The sequence below is a fragment of the Nilaparvata lugens genome, chromosome 9, assembly GCF_014356525.2.
Source record: "Nilaparvata lugens isolate BPH chromosome 9, ASM1435652v1, whole genome shotgun sequence".
Lineage (NCBI taxonomy): Eukaryota > Metazoa > Arthropoda > Insecta > Hemiptera > Delphacidae > Nilaparvata > Nilaparvata lugens.
This window is the reverse complement of record NC_052512.1, coordinates 38019923-38036691: the sequence shown is the minus strand read 5'-3', so window position 1 is coordinate 38036691 and position 16769 is coordinate 38019923. Positions and strand designations below refer to the sequence as shown.

Sequence of the window (16769 nt, the reverse complement as noted above, 5' to 3'; positions counted from 1 at the left end):
GATGTTTTTTCTATTCTTCCTGTTTGCAAAATGTGAACAATTAGTTTTGATTGTATAAAGGTAGTTAAAATATTAATTTGGGTATCTTATGATCAAATAGTTTGCGATTTCCATCCATTGCAAATAAGGATGTTTTTCCTAATCTTCCTGTTTGCAAAATGTGAACAATTAGTTGTGATTGTATAAGGTAGTTTAAATATTAATTTGTGTATCTTATGTTCAATTATAGTTATTGATGGAATAAAGGTACGTCTTGCAATGCATTTTTTATGTTATTAGTTGTTTTATGTTTATTTCCTGACATTATTATTTTTGTCATGTGGGATTCAATCAGTAACAATTCAAAACATAGTTCAATACATGATCATCATCATCATCTTACGTACAAGGATTAGGTTAATGCCTGTTCCAACTTACAAACAGCTTATTAATATCTATATTTCAATTACAAAATTATGCTATAATATATACAAGTAGTGTATTTATTGCCATCTTTTCCGTGGCCTACCAATAGATCTTTTCCCTGTCGGTTTATAATTCAATATCTGTAGTGGAAGCTTTTCTGCCGGAATTCTTTCCACATGGTCTTTCCACTGCTTCCGGTATTGTGTGACTTTTTCCAACAAGCTGTAAATTCCTAGCTCTGCTCGGATATCATCGTTTCTGATGTGGTCCCTTCTATTGCAGCCCTTGGTTCTCCGGAGGAATCGCATCTCCGCCGCCTGCACTCTACTCTCTAGGGGTTTAGTTATAACCCACGACTCACTTCCGTAGAGGAGGACTGGAGCAGCCATTATTCTATAAAATTTCATTATAGTTTCTCTCTGCGCTTGCTTCCCCAAGGTTCTGCTAATATTGCCACATACCACTTGAAATTTTCCAATCTTTTTCTCGATATCTTCAATACATGGTTATTTTTATAATCAACCACTTCACACAGTGTTTCCCTACCAATAATATAGGGCACTGTTCCTGGGTACGAAATTAATCTAAGAGAAATTTTGAAACTGTCAGAGAGTCCTTGGTTGAGATAGTATGTGTGAGTAATGAAATAGCGGCTGAGTAAGTAACAGAGGATTTTCGGACAGTTTGAAAATAATATTCAGATAGGTTTTGTACCCAGGAACAATTTCCCACAATAATTGTAGAATAATGATAGGGAGTTCGGAAAATCCTGTTTCTTCCAACAGCAATATATATTTTTTTGTTTTTATGTGCAGAAGTCCACTCAAACGATAACTTGAATAACTTTCGAACTGTATTAGGAACAACTGTATTACAACATTAATTTGATTTGCATCATATCATCGTCAATTTGATTTAAAGACCTTAATACTGAGGTACAATCCTGTATCCTAAATATTCCCTTACATTTGTGTATTTGTATATTTGATTCTGTTCTTCGTGGAAAATATTAGCAGGGCTTGTGTACTACATATTAGCACATTTAGTTTTTCAGAAATTCAATCATGGCAAGGCTAGAAACGTGTATTCGAATGTGGTGATCGGCGAGGGGGGTGGGTGAAACCTTACAAACAGCTTATTAATATCCATATTTCAATTACAAAATTATGCTATAATATATACAAGTAGTGTATTTATTGCCATCTTTTCCGTGGCCTACCAATAGATCTTTTCCCTGTCGGTTTATAATTCAATATCTGTAGTGGAAGCTTTTCTGCCGGAATTCTTTCCACATGGTCTTTCCACTGCTTCCGGTATTGTGTGACTTTTTCCAACAAGCTGTAAATTCCTAGCTCTGCTCGGATATCATCGTTTCTGATGTGGTCCCTTCTATTGCAGCCCTTGGTTCTCCGGAGGAATCGCATCTCCGCCGCCTGCACTCTACTCTCTAGGGGTTTAGTTATAACCCACGACTCACTTCCGTAGAGGAGGACTGGAGCAGCCATTATTCTATAAAATTTCATTATAGTTTCTCTCTGCGCTTGCTTCCCCAAGGTTCTGCTAATATTGCCACATACCACTTGAAATTTTCCAATCTTTTTCTCGATATCTTCAATACATGGTTATTTTTATAATCAACCACTTCACACAGTGTTTCCCTACCAATAATATAGGGCACTGTTCCTGGGTACGAAATTAATCTAAGAGAAATTTTGAAACTGTCAGAGAGTCCTTGGTTGAGATAGTATGTGTGAGTAATGGAATAGCGGCTGAGTAAGTAACAGAGGATTTTCGGACAGTTTGAAAATAATATTCGGATAGGTTTTGTACCCAGGAACAATTTCCCACAATAATTGTAGAATAATGATAGGGAGTTCGGAAAATCCTGTTTCTTCCAACAGCAATATATTTTTTCTGTTCTTATGTGCAGAAGTCCACTCAAACGATAACTTGAATAACTTTCGAACTGTATTAGGAAGCATTACAACATTAATTTGATTTGCTTCATATCATCGTCAATTTGATTTAAATACCTTAATACTTAGGTACAATCCTGTATCCTAAATATTCCCTTACATTTGTGTATTTGTATATTTGATTCTGTTCTTCGTGGAAAATATTAGCAGGGCTTGTGTACTACATATTAGCACATTTAGTTTTTCAGAAATTCAATCATGGCAAGGCTAGAAACGTGTATTCGAATGTGGTGATCGGCGAGGGGGGTGGGTGAAACCTTACAATCCCCTATAACTCCGTTTGGGTTGAGGTAGAAAAGCTGTTATTGTAGGTAGAAAATAGGAAGTAAATCTTGGCATAGTTTTGTTTGGTGAAATTCAAATGTGGCCGGGCCAACGACATGCAAGTGACCTTTACATATTTTCGCCAATATCTCCTTTATGCGTGATTCGATTTTAGTTTGGTTTAGGTAGAAAATAGTAGAAAATAAGTAGTAAATCTTGACATAGTTTGTTTGGTGAAATTCAGAGATGGCTGGGCCAACATGTCCCTGGCCCGGCACTTTAGTTTATTTAATATCTCTGTTATCTTTGAGGTAGAAAATCTGTTATTGGAGGTAGAAAATAGTAGAAAATGGGTAGTAAATCTTGGCATAGTTTGGTGGAATTCGAATGTGGCCGGGCCAGAGACATGCACGTAGTGAATAGCATGGTCGTGTAAGTTCGTGTATAATATGTCAAAATGTTTAGTGATTTCTATGCTGAACTTATTAAATTGAGTATCATTATTGTTCTTACATCTTCATCAGTACAATTCCAAATCTTCATGGCTTCAATTCTAAAGACGTCATCTAAATCCAAATAGTGGTACTCTCTATTTTCCAGTTCTAACAATTGTGTACGATACATAGATGCTTTATTATTCATCTCCACTGCTGCTAGAGTTGGATCTTCCACACAACTGTAAACAGATAAATACATGACAGAAACGTCTGTCTGCTTACTAAAAAAAAGATTTATTAGAATATTCACGTTTTTGGAATGTAAAAAATTAAGCTGAACGAAAAATAGTGGCATTCCAACACATATCCACATGTATATTAGGGGTCACATTTTATCAATAGATACAGCAGTCAATTTTCTTCTATCTAAATAATATTGTACTTCTAAGGTTGTAAGTTATTTGTTATGTAACTGGAATGTCAAATCCTCTGAATAAATTTCGCGGATCGTGCTGTACCCGTTCATAAGGGATCAGTGAACCCGTTCTGGGAACATGGAATGTGGTGAATTGTCCGATTCAAAATTTACCAGGTAAAAATTCCGTGTCCCATGGGAGGAATTTTGACAGATTGTGTACCAGAAACTAGTTCCAGTTACAAGTTCCTGCCCCACTGTCCAATTACCACAGCCTGGTGAATTGTGACAGTTCAAACTCGCACAGCTCTCATTGGTCGATTGAGTTGTAGTCTGCTTGCTTCTCTGCGCAAGCGCTGATAGCTTGTATGTTTATCATAACCAAAAAAATAATGTCTAGTAGCTTGGATGTCTGGATGTTTGATAACCATTCGTTAAATGAATTTTTCGCTATAGAAAATTTGAGAGTAATGGAATGGAAGAAATGAATTTTCCTAGACGGTAAGTATGTAAAACAGTCTTTGTTCATTCACGCAGCTAGTAAACGACACATTTTGGTGTAAATCAACTCTATAAGTGCGCGCCCAAAGCTTGAACCAAAAATTCTGAAATTTCCATGGGAACATTTTACACTAGTCATGTGATTGAACAAACAATTGACCACTGGAATTAGAACAATTTACCTCTTTCTCGTGTTCCCAGAACGTACACAACTCGAACTAAAATCGGTATTCAAAACCGGTACATAGCCTTCCTAGAGGAGTAGCGAGTAGCCAAATGTGGGGTTGCGAGCTGGGTGGAGTAGACCAGTAGCAGTAATATGGAAGAATACAATGAAACTTGAGATTTAATTACTACTTTATCCATAATAATATCGTGATGGATTGGAGCAAAAAATAAATAAATCGAATTGGTAGTTCAGAGTTCTGAAAAAGTTGCGATTGGTAAATACAAATAAAATTAGAAATAACTCATTGAAATTTTTTTTCTTACTTTGAGAAGTTTTCTAACGTCAAAGGTATATAATAATGAAGTGAAAAATCGAATTTATCTCAAAGATTTATTCTTCATACAAAGTTTTTCTTTTGCATCGTACCTTTTCATTTTGTTGTTTTTATTCAATCTTATTTTCCTTGCAAACTTGACTTGAAGTTCTCAAAATACATTCATACTATACACAACTGATTGGTGAAGTGAACTTGACCATTGTAAACACCCCTTTACTCCCAAAATAAAGAGAGTTCCTCTTCACTTCGACACGAAGTTTCTAATATGAACCTTAGTCAATTATATTATAGCCTAGTGAACAGGGAATTTCATTAGAAAGATTGCTATAGCAATGTGTTAACCTAGGCCTACAGCCAGGTCAGCGTTATAATGGCAGTATTGATCAACATTCGAGTTATCATTTACCCCTTTACTTCCCTTCAGTTTTCGAAAAAACATTCCTACTATACAAAACTCATTGGTGAAGCAAATTTGACACCGCAATGTAAACACCTCTTTACTTACTGGTTGATAGATGTGGAATGTATTACACTCCCACTCCAGAGGAGATACATTGCCAGCCTGACTTCAGGCTCACTTGTTTATTAAGGGTTGGACCGTATGCTTGGAGATACATTTAAGCTATAATTTGGCCACACAGTCCAACCCAAAAAGGCAAAAACTCCTGGTTTCAAGCTGATGAGGCTCCTCCTTAGTAGTGAAATGGATTCCACATCTCTCAACCAAAAAGTAAGTTCACCTACCAATTTAAAAAAATAAGTAGGATTCAAGATGGCGGTTCCAATATGGGAAACCGAAGTTTTGAAGAACAGAAAAGTAGTTTTTTATACAAATAGGATTCCCAATTCATAATATTGGGAATAGGCTAATGGTCAAATTAGCCTAGTAACAGAAATATTCAGCTGTTTCCATACTTTCTACCAACTCTATCAGTGATTTAAGATAATGGAAGAAAAGCACTTAGTTTTTTCATCCAGTTGATCTGAATTTTATATATTATGGTCATAATTAATTAATATATTGAAACGCAATACATTAATGGATGACAAAGCTTAGTCCTACTCGTATTGCAATTTTGAAAATTGATAATATAATAGCTGTATGCCTAGTTAGTGTTACAGTAACTATGTACTATTAACAAAATAATACTCACTTCAATTTTGACGTGCGATTCCCATAAATTTCCGAATATTTATATCCTATTTGCAATTTTCTCATATCTCCAGGAAAGTTAACCACATACACCTTTTTTTCATTAAGGTTGTAAACAGAATTTTCCAAATCAAGTACATCCAGAGACCTGTTTCCGAATAGGAATAGTTATTTGTATATCTAGAGTGAAAAGTGCTGTTTTTTCTCCCTGAGGGAAAAGTTTGAAGCCCGAGGCGAAGCCGAGGGCAACAATTTTCCTGAGGGAGAAAAAACATTTTTCACTCGTGATATACACAACATTTTTCCTCCACCTACATTTTTATAAAAACTGCTAATAAAATAATTTTTAAAAACGTATGTGACCAAACAATGTGTTAGAACATAATCTAAAAAGTAAACAGAAACAGCTGGCTTGTAATCACAGTTCTCCTCCGACAGCACTATCTGTCGGCTAAAGTTGTAACAACAATGACAGCCAAAACTACAGCTATGATGAAGTTCCCGATTCAAATTTGATTAGTTAATAAGTAATATTCGTTGGCTGATATTTTGAATAACATGGTATAAAAGGAAAAATTTATACATTTTTTTAGTATAGTGATATGAAGTTTGTAATAATAATTTCAGCATACAAACATAAATTTAATATATCGATCAAATGTCTGGTTGAGGTATTGAATTTAGTTAGTTTAATGACTACTCTATATGCTTCCTCATCTATGGAGTCACTTTTACTCCCTAGGGAGTTTTTCTGTTTTTTAGTACCGAGAGCGAAAAAGTGACACTTTAGTATCATGTTTCAGGGAGTAAAGTAAGTACTTTTGAAAAGTAGGTGGAGGAAAAATATATTTTAGTCATACTTGATAAAAAAAGCGGGCCATTCACTATCCGATATTTTGTCCGACTTGAGGTCCTTCAATTCGACGTCGGATCGGTGAGCACTTTTTCACATGAGGATAGTTTATGCTAAGTCATAGATTCTACTTAATCGTTCAACAAAACACTAATCTATCGAATGCAACAAGATCGAGATGTAATAGACAGTTACTAGCTTGGAGCAGAGCAGAGGAAGAGGTGTAAAATTTGAGGTTAACTTCACTAAATTATTTCGTAGTTTTCGTATTGAATTTGTATCTGAATGCTCAGGAGTCCAAAATCAGGACTGGAGAACCTTCTTCTTAACTTGAAAATGGTCAAATGCAAGCAAATAAATCTCAATAATTATTCTTTATAATAATTCCAAGACTTTCATGATGACTTTTATTAAATAATAAACTTTTTAAACTCAAATGTTTGACTTTATCCTCTTCGAGAAGAAGAGGCTTTTACAATATATTTGAGGCAAAAGAGGCTTTTTCAATATAAGGCTTAAGCCATAAGTTATATTGTGAGTAATAAATGCAGTGCCAATGGCACTAGGCCTATATCTTCTGGCTGGAGGAGTTGAAATGTAACTTAGTTTTATGAAATAAGTGGAACTAATTTCCATTTAACCAATTCAATAACCTATAAAAAACATTTCCAATAAACATTTGAGGCATTTTTAATTGTGTACCGTATGGTATAAACCTATTTACTACTTCTGAGCTCTGATCTGAAAAAATGTAGGCCTATTTAGTTTACATCGATAGTCGATACAAAATTGAATAAATCGATACATCTTAATAGACTAGTATTTGTAAACTATCCTGATGTGAAAATGTGCTCACCCGTCGGAACGTGAATGGGGTGGTTGTGGGCGAGGCTAATGCTGTCGGAAGTCTGGTGAGTTGTTGCTCAACTGTGTTGGCCGACAACGCAAGGTCAGCCCCTATTTAAGATCGATTTGGAACGTGAGTGGGGATGTTGGACAAATCAGCCGGCTCTTGAGCGGTGAAAGATCCAAAGTTGCTGGCCAAAGCATTTGTCGGATAGTGAATGGCTCGCTCAACTTTTGAATAATAATAATAATAATTCGTATGGCTTTTATTGGTGGGGAGTTCCTGACGGAAGTTCCACCTCGCCTGAATGTACCATTCAAGCCGTCAATGGGCCTCAAAACTGCTTATACTCAGCCGGGACCGACAATTTAAAGTACCCATCCAATATCACGGGATTAACTATTGAAGAGATGAAGAGAATGAAGCGGAGCTAAGCAAACAAACATGTTTCCATTACGATCTACAATACTATAGTCAACCACATGGAAATAGTCAATTGACATAAAGTGGCATCTATTTTTTTTACTTTCCTTGCCCTATTACCATAGGTAAGGAAAGTATTGCTCTCCGAAAAATCTAAGGTAGCCTGATTTCTAAATTTCTATTCGTTTCAAGGTCCCCTGAATCCAAAAAAGTGGTTTTTGGGCATTGGTCTGTATGTGTGTGTGTGTGTTGTGTGTGTTGTGTGTGTGTGTGTGTGTGTGTGGTGTGTGTGTGTGTGGTGTTGTGTGTGTGTTGTGTGTGTGTGTGTGTGTGTGTGTGGTGTGTGTGTGGTGTGGTGTGTGTGTGGTGGTGTGTGTGTGGTGTGTGTGTGTGTGTGTGTGTGTGTGTGTGTGTGTGTGTGTGTGTTGTGTGTGTGTGGTGTGTGTGTGTGTTGTGTGTGTGTGTGTGTGGTGTGTGTGTGTGTGTGTGTGTGGTGTGTGTTGTGTGGGTGTGTGTGTGTGTGTTGTGTGTGTGTGTGTGTGTGTGTGTGTGTGTGTGTGTGTGGTGTGTGTGTGTGTGTGGTGTGTGTTGTGTGTGTGTGTGTGTGTGTGTGGTTGTGTGTGTGTGTGTGTGTGTGTGTGTGTGGTGTGTGTGGTGTGTGTGTGTGTGGTGTGTGTGTGGTGTGTGTGTGGTGTGTGGTGTGTGTGTTGTGTGTGTGTGTGTGTGGTGGTGTGTGTGTGTGTGTGTGTGTGTGTGTGTGTGGTGTGTGTGTGTGTGTGTGTGTGTGTGTGGTGTGTGTGTGTGTGGTGTTGTGTGTGGTGTGTGTGTTGTGTGTGTGTGTGTGTGTGTGTGTGTGTGTGTGTGTGGTGTGTGTGGTGTGTGTGTGTGGTGTGTGTGTGGTGTGTGGTGTGTGTGTGTGTGGTGTGTGTGGTGTGTGTGTGTTGTGTGGTGTGTGTGTGTGTGTGGTGGTGTGTGTGTGTGTGTGTGTGGTGTGTGTGTGTGTGTGTGTGTGTGTGTGTGTGTGTTGGAACAAGGTATAATACGGGGAGACAATCAAGTATACACAGCACATTAAGGGGAGGTGTGTACACTAAGGGGAGACCCCGTAGTGTCACTGCTCAATTTTAGTAAAAATCACTTCTACATGCTTAAAACCATGTAAAAACGTAATAAAAAAAAATCTCCCCATTTTGTTAGTACTCCACCTAATTGGGATACACTCCAGTTTCCAAAATTGCCACCACGTTGTGCTACGATCGCTAATACACACTTACACAAAACTCATTTACGGATTGAGCATACAATGCGGGGTACTTGCATATCCCTGCATATCTCCATTGTCTCCTTCACTGTTCGAAGTAACTGGTTTGCTATGGGGCTTGCCGTGAATTTATGAATCAGCAACTTATCTCCTTTTTCGTTCAGACTCATTGAGTCACAGCTTAGCGAATTCATAGTTTATTTTTCTGTTCATTCACTTGAGACATGAGAAGGGAGCGAGGAAACATGCTGCCAGAATGTATTGTGGTACTGATTTTTTAGTTATTTGGTACAAATAGTCTGAAAATGATTCTTCACAAAAAAATACCCTCTGCTAACCTTACAGTGTTAAAAATACCTGTTTTTTTCTCCATATAACTCAAAAACCTTTCATAGTGAAAAAATCCAGAACTGTTTCCAAGGGAATAAAATCCTCTACAATTCAACGCCAAATTAGGTTCATCACAATCAATGGTGACTTGGTAACACAGTTTCCCGAGAATTTTCCGCATTGAATTTGGGTTATTGCTAGAATGATGCGAATGGGAGGCTTGTTAAGATTCAAGAATAGCACGTCAGTAAGTTTATATTCTTGAACAGGCTTCACTGAGAATTCACTTACTGTTTTAGAGAAGCGGATGCCTCAAACTTTGCTAACCTAACATTGTATCTCAAGATCAGGATAGCCTATGATAAAATGAAATTTGTCTCTTAGTTTCTCTCCATATTGACATTTTCTCCTGTGTCAGTCAATCCTTGCAAAAACTCTCTTGTAAACCTTGGATTAAATATTTTACTTGTGTACGGCATGCTCACTTTTTGTGAAAAGACGTTGTTCCGGAGAAAAGATTTAGTAATCATACCCTGCTCAAAAAAAAAAAAAATAGTAGTGAAAACACCTTTTCCAATTTTATTTGAGAAAGTAAAAAGTTAATTTGAGAAAGTATCAATTGTATTTGAGAATAGTCACTTGTAATTGAGAGAATGTCAGATGTAGCCTAAATGAGAATAGTCAATTGTATTTAGGAAGACATCACACATGTAATTGAGAGTAGTGAATTGTATTTGAGAAATCGTCAAATGTAAATGAGAAGATATCATATCATGAGCAGACATTTGAAAATGAGAAAATTTTCCAATTGACATGTCGTGACTCTTCTGTAGCCTACAGTACAGGTTTGATTTGAGCAGGAAAGGATACTGTACTACGTACACAGTATTCCATAGGCTTTGTATGTGTGAAATTATTATTTTCAATTGTGAAATTGAGGAGCTGGGTAGAAGAACGACCCGAGGTCACTCGTGTCGTTTTCCCGCAACACGCTTCATTCTATCCGCCATTAAATTCTGAACAGATTGGTACATAAAATGTTGTTGTATCTTGAAAAATGATTGAGTTGTGAAAATTTTTTGTTTGTGTGGCAAACCTGAAATTATTCAGCTGACAAGCTGTGATCCAGCAGCCAGTGAAATCCTTATTTTGTTTTCTTACAAAAGAAGAAGCTGATTGATTGATTGAGTACTTTGTAGATTACTTGTACTTATGTAGATTACAGTATATACTGGCTTATACACTCATATACAATAGCTTACAATACAGCAAAATTATAGATGAATTTACATAATATAGACTAAGAAAATAATTATTGAACTGTATATGATATGGAAAAAGCAATTTGGAATAACTATACAAGATTATATTGTAATGCATCTACATAAATTGGCGGAGCTTTGGACATATCAATGTCCATTCTTCGGAAAGAATATTAAAAATATCCTCCCAACTAACTCTCTACCAAATGAATGGTATAAGAAGATCATTAATACATCCAAGGGAACCAATTATCCTCTAGATGATGAAAATAATGAAGAAGACGCTCCTGAAGAAGAATCCGATGCTGAAAGCATTGGGTGTATGAATTTCCCGAAAATCAGAACAGTACCATGTAACATTCCAGAGTCTTGATTATGGGATGAAACGTGTTCAAGAAGAAAATATCATCTTCAATTTATTGTTCACTCCTAAATGACATTTTTTAGATCTTTATTACCTACTTATTAATTATCCAATATCATGAGCAATATATTATCATTATCACTACTCTTGATACGGGTTTTTCATCATTTTATTGAACCTCTGAACATGTAACAACCAGGGTTATGGAAAAACGACCTGAGACAACACACCTTATATCAATTAATATCAGTTAGCCTTGGATTACTGGCTAATTATGAATAATAGCATTGAAAATAGTATAAAAAGATCAATAAAGTTCAAATACTTGCAAGAATATTGCATTCTGATGAAATAATGAAGATGTGTACTAAATATTTCAAACTCAATTTACACAAAACTTGATTTTTTGACTCAGGTCGTTTTTCCACCCAACTCCTCAATTATTTCCCCTGTACTGTTCACGAATGATTAATGAGAATCATTTCTATGTATGTATTGGCAACACGACTTTTGTCTCCAAACATTTGAACTTGATGAAGATCAAATTCTCTATGTTCACGGCGCAATTGAACTTTATTATCAATCAATTGAATCTCTTGATCAAGCAATTCGGTAACTCTCCATTGGATTTTGGGGCTCAAAAATATTTTTTTATTTAAAAACTAAACGTTTCATTCGAATATAAAATATATTATCATATTTTATATTTTTATGAGTACAGTTATGGAAAATAAAAGTATTGGTTTTTTAAAATCATTCCCCAATTACAACTGACAACTTTTCGATTTCAAATCGTATGTTCTCAAATTAGGAGTTGATAGTGAGCTGTTGAACGGAGCGGTCGCAGAATTGTTTTGCTCTCTTATCTCAAGTTTCCGGACGGGTCGTGCTTAATCGGTTCATTTAGTGCATGTTTAACCTAAAACGTTCTTTCGTAATAAATTGAATTATCAATTTGTTATTTATTTGTGAAATTGTTTTCAAGTGAATCGAAATATTCAAAGTTTAAATCAATGGAAACAGTATCCAACAATACTTTCCACCAGACGGTAGTGCTAAAAAGAGACCTAGAGCTAAAAGTTCTTTCGTAATAAATTGAATTATCAATTTGTTTTTTATTTGTGAAATTGTTCTCAAGTGAATCGAAATATTCGAAGCTGAATGAATAAGAACAGTATCTAACAATACTTTTCACCGGACGATAGTGCTAAGAAGAGTCCTCGTGCTAAAAGTTCGCCTGAGCTCGAAGAGATTGAACAGAAAAAGCGTGCTCCAGACCCAAGTGTTAAAGCTTCCGGTAATGTGAACTCAGACTTTATTAAATCACTATTTGACCGTTTTGAAAAGCGGTTTAGTAAGGCTATGGATGAAAAACTCGCGCTGCTAGCTACAAAGGTGGATTTAAATGGTCTAATTGAAAAAGTGAATAAACTCTCTGTCGAGAATTAACAGTTAAGAAATCAAATTGTTGCTCAAAAAATTCAGAATAATCAGGAAGATGGAAAATTTTGAAAATAGATCGAGAAGGAACAATATAATTTTTCGCGGGCTTAAATATGAATGTGCAACAGTGGATTACGTGAGAACTGTCAAAGACTTTTGTGTGAGTCATTTGGGGGCACGAGCAGGTACCTGGGTTAATCGAGCACATGCATTGGGCAAGAAAATAGAACGGGCCAATCATTGCGCATTTTCCGGACGATCAGGACATCCATTTCATCACGAGAAACAGTAGGAAGCTGAAGGGTACACAGTTTGTGATTCATAAAGACTTTGCTTTCGACACAAGAAAACGACGATCGAAGCTTTTCCGGGTGCTTGGCGAGTTGAAGAAACAAGTTCCGGGAGTGAGAGGAGAGTATCGGTTGAAGTGGATCGTTTAATCGTGAATAGTCGGGTTTTCACGCTGAATGAGGAGAATGGACTGGTCTCGGAAGGAGAGGATGGGCTGCAGAAGATCGGGAGCATGTTCGATGAGAGTGTGATGCGGGCCGTGAGCGGGAGCATGTGTGATGAGGAGGAGCGAGGCGGCGAGGACGAAGACCGCAACCGCTGAGATAACGCCGTCAGTCCGTGTGAGAAGGGACAGTTGAGTATAGTAGCGTACAATGTGGCTGGATTAAGTGGTAAGATTGTTCAAGTATATAATTTTATTTGTAATTATGATGTTTTGTACTATTGGAGACGTTTGTTGAAAGAGGAAAGCAATTGTATTTTGAAAACTGTTTTCCAGATTACAATTTATACTGGGAATTCACAGTTGGAGAATCAAACTGAGGTAGAGCAAAGGGAGGAAAGTTAATAGAAATTAGTAAAAGAATAGAGAGTTTTTGTAAGGTAATCGATGCGCTTGAGAGGAAAGTTATTCACATGAATGCAGGACAACGGGATGAATATTATATAGTTCCAATTTACCTGAGTGGTGGAGGAGACATGGAATGGGAGAGAGAATTCAATACATTATGGGAGTTTATGATAGTGCAAGAGCATAATAGAAATAACATGATTTTAATTGGAGATTTTAACGGTAGAATAGGAAATGGACAGGACATGTCGGAATTAACAGATGTAATAGAATTGGGAAATGCACTGAGTAATAAGCAAGAGACAAAGGATGAGGTGATTAATATGAAAGGTAAGAAAATATTGGAGTTCTGTGAGGTTTTTAATTTCATCATTATGAATAGAAGGATAAGTGGAGATAGGTGGGGAGACTTTACTTTTATAGGCAGAGGGGCTTCCGTAATAGATCTATGTTGCATGGCTGTCGAATTAGCGCAAATAGTTGGAAAATTTTCTATTGTGCCAGAATTTTTATCTGATCATTTCCCAATTGAAGCTACGCTAATCACGGTTGATACTCTAGAAAGAGAGAGCACAATTTTACCACTCTTACCGAAGTTACATCATAATAATTTAGTTATTGTAGTGAGGTCTATGTTTTAACTCGGATTTTCTTTTGTCTGTCTGTCTGTCTGTATGTATGTATGTAACGCGTTGATAGAATTCTATGAGATTTGGCAGAAATATTCCTTTTTCAACTGCGCGTCGATGTATTAATACACAAGGTTTTTTTCAAGTTTTGCATTTTAAGGATAATATGAAAAGAGAAGGAATCCCTCATTACTCCGACATCACTGTATATAATTGACCGAGCGAAGTGAGGTCTAAGATTCATGTCGACGGCTGTGCATTTCTCTTTATGTTTATATGTTGCGCATTCACAGCGATATACGGCAATATATTTCCATGAAATTTAACAGGTATGTTCCTTTTTAAATTGCGCGTCGACATATATACGAAGTTTTTCAAAATGTTGCATTTCAAAGATAATATAAAAGGAAAAGGAGCCTCCCAAAGATACTCACAAAGATACAGAATATCTCTTGCAGTTAACAGAAGGCTTGATGAACATGGATCTTTGAAAGTTGTTTTTTTTTTGCATGCATCCACTCTTTCAAATAGGATACATTATTCTGAATTATTCTGTGAACATAGGTGTAGACTACTTTCTAGGATCATGTAAATGTTAGGGTCAAGCTACTGAGAAGTCATGGTGGGGGGAGTGAACAAGGCCGTTGTGTTTTTCTTAGGCTAGTTTCACACGGCAGAATACCGTCTCCTGAAGATCATATTTCAGATCATTTCATATTTCGCAGCTCGAAGGCTTTCACAAGGGGATCTCAAATTTCAGATGCGTTTGCTCAGAGTATGACTCATTACTTTTCTCAAAATATTCGGATTTGGATTCAGCGACCCCAAATTTTTTAAAGCGTAAGTCCCATTTTCGAAAATACCCAAAAACAAGGGAGTTACAGCAGTTTTTAATATAGCTTTTACATTATCATAAAGTTATGTTTAGTAAAAATGTACCTACTAAGATAATAATACTTCTGCCTCACAAGTAAAGGTTTTTAGAAGCTTTTAAACACTCTTGAAAAGTTCAAACATGAACATTTTAAAACATTAGGGGCCGGTTTCCGAGCTCGGGATTTAGCTGAGTCCAAGACTTTAAACAGCTGGAGTCAGAAATTTGGTTTTCCAAGACGGGGCGTAGTCGCAGTCATTGTCATAGTCACGTTTGATTAAATCTCGAAAAACTAGAAAATTGAACACAAAATAAAATAAAGAGAAAATAGTGTAAAGTTTCAGCTATTTTGAATTATTCAGGAATGTCTAATTCCGTCAAGGAAAAACGTTTCCAATTATAGAAATGAGAAAATGAAAACTAAGACTTCTGTTATAAAAGCTGACCTTTTGGAAAGCCAATTTTCTGACTATTGCTGTTTAGAGTCTGGGACTTAGCTAAATCCTGAGCTCGGAAACCGGCCCTAAAAGTTCTAGTTTGAAAAAAAATTCCAGCTTTGAAAGTTTCAAACTTCAAAAGGTTGAATCCAAATATGGAATCAGAAATCATTTCCCATTATCACTCAATAAAATACGAGAAAAAGTAACCTTGTACAGTTAACTTCACTGAATTATTTACGTTGTCGGGATTTCAATTTTGTCATACACAATCTAATTCATTAGGTTGAAATCGTTGAATATTACCATGGATTTCCTGTTGAATCATTGACTTAAAATCTTTGCAACAATCAATAAAATCTATTACACAGTATAAATATGCAGTCAGTGAGTATAGAATGTAACATTCCATACTCACTGCATACAGTAGGCTATAAACATTGTGCTGATCTGAACAGTGAGTATAGAATGTAATTACATTATATTACTCTAACAGCTAACTGGATCTGAATTGATCTATTGTAATAATGGACATAATGAAATAATGTCTTACTATTCCAAGTAAAACGAAACTAATGTTTGTGTTTGTATAAGAGCTGCTGAGTGGATACTGCATACTGAAAAATTCATAAATGATCGAGACCAGCCTGGCGACTTCCATGCTATCGACACCGGAATCTCCTTTTATTTCAATCAATGAATGAATCTGAATTAAAACCATGTATTGTATCAACTATCCTATTATCGTATTGTAATTCGTGAAGCCTGTTTAGTAAAAGCCAGTTACATACACATCGATTTTTTACCGTCCTTATAAAATTCTATTAGATCAAACAGATGATGTTTGACAAGTTGCACTTATTCGAATTCATAAGGATGGCAAAAAACAATCGTACAAAAATCAACGTGCATGTAACTGGCTTTCGAAGACCCATATGATATTGTATTCTATGATCAAATAGAATAGTAAATATCGAAATAAGTGTTGCAGCCAGAACTTGTGTTAAGAACCGGTTTTGTCCCCGCTTTGTAAGATAAACTAAACACACAATTCCTCCCCAGAATGTGGGTTTGAAGTGTACACACCATTTCTCCCCGCTTTGTGCAGTGGAAGTGTACACACATTTCTCCTCGGTTTGTTCAGTGAAAGTGTACACACATTTCTCCCCTTTTTGTAGGTTTAATGCGTAATTTTTTTTTCAAGTTAACAGAAAAAAAAAGTTACAACTGTATTGAACACATATTAATATACTTTCTAAAACAAAAATTAAGTCTCCAACATGTGTGTGAATGTGTGTAAATCAGCCTCCCCGCAATGTATGTTCATTTCTCACCTCCCCGTTTGTTACCTTGTTCCAGTATGTGTGTGTGTGTGTGTGTGTGTGTGTGTGTGGTGTGTGTGTGGTGTGTGTGTGTGTGTGTGTGTGTGTGTGTTGTGTGTGTGTGTGTGTGTGTGTGTGTGTGTGTGTGTGTGTTGTGGTGTGTGTGTGTGTGTGGTGTGTGGTGTGTGTGTGTGTGGTGTGTGTG

At 36.4% G+C, this 16769-nt stretch overlaps 1 protein-coding gene across 1 annotated transcript in view; it reads right to left on the bottom strand.

The window, feature by feature from the left end:
• Positions 1 to 16769, bottom strand: part of LOC111044275 — a 277601-nt gene that overhangs the window by 141343 nt on the left and 119489 nt on the right. The window contains exons 12-13 of the mRNA XM_039435828.1: positions 5659 to 5805; positions 3159 to 3321 (exon numbers count right to left, since the gene is read on the bottom strand). Coding sequence (XP_039291762.1) covers positions 3159 to 3321; positions 5659 to 5805 — 310 coding nt within the window. The remainder of the gene's footprint in view (positions 1 to 3158; positions 3322 to 5658; positions 5806 to 16769) is intronic.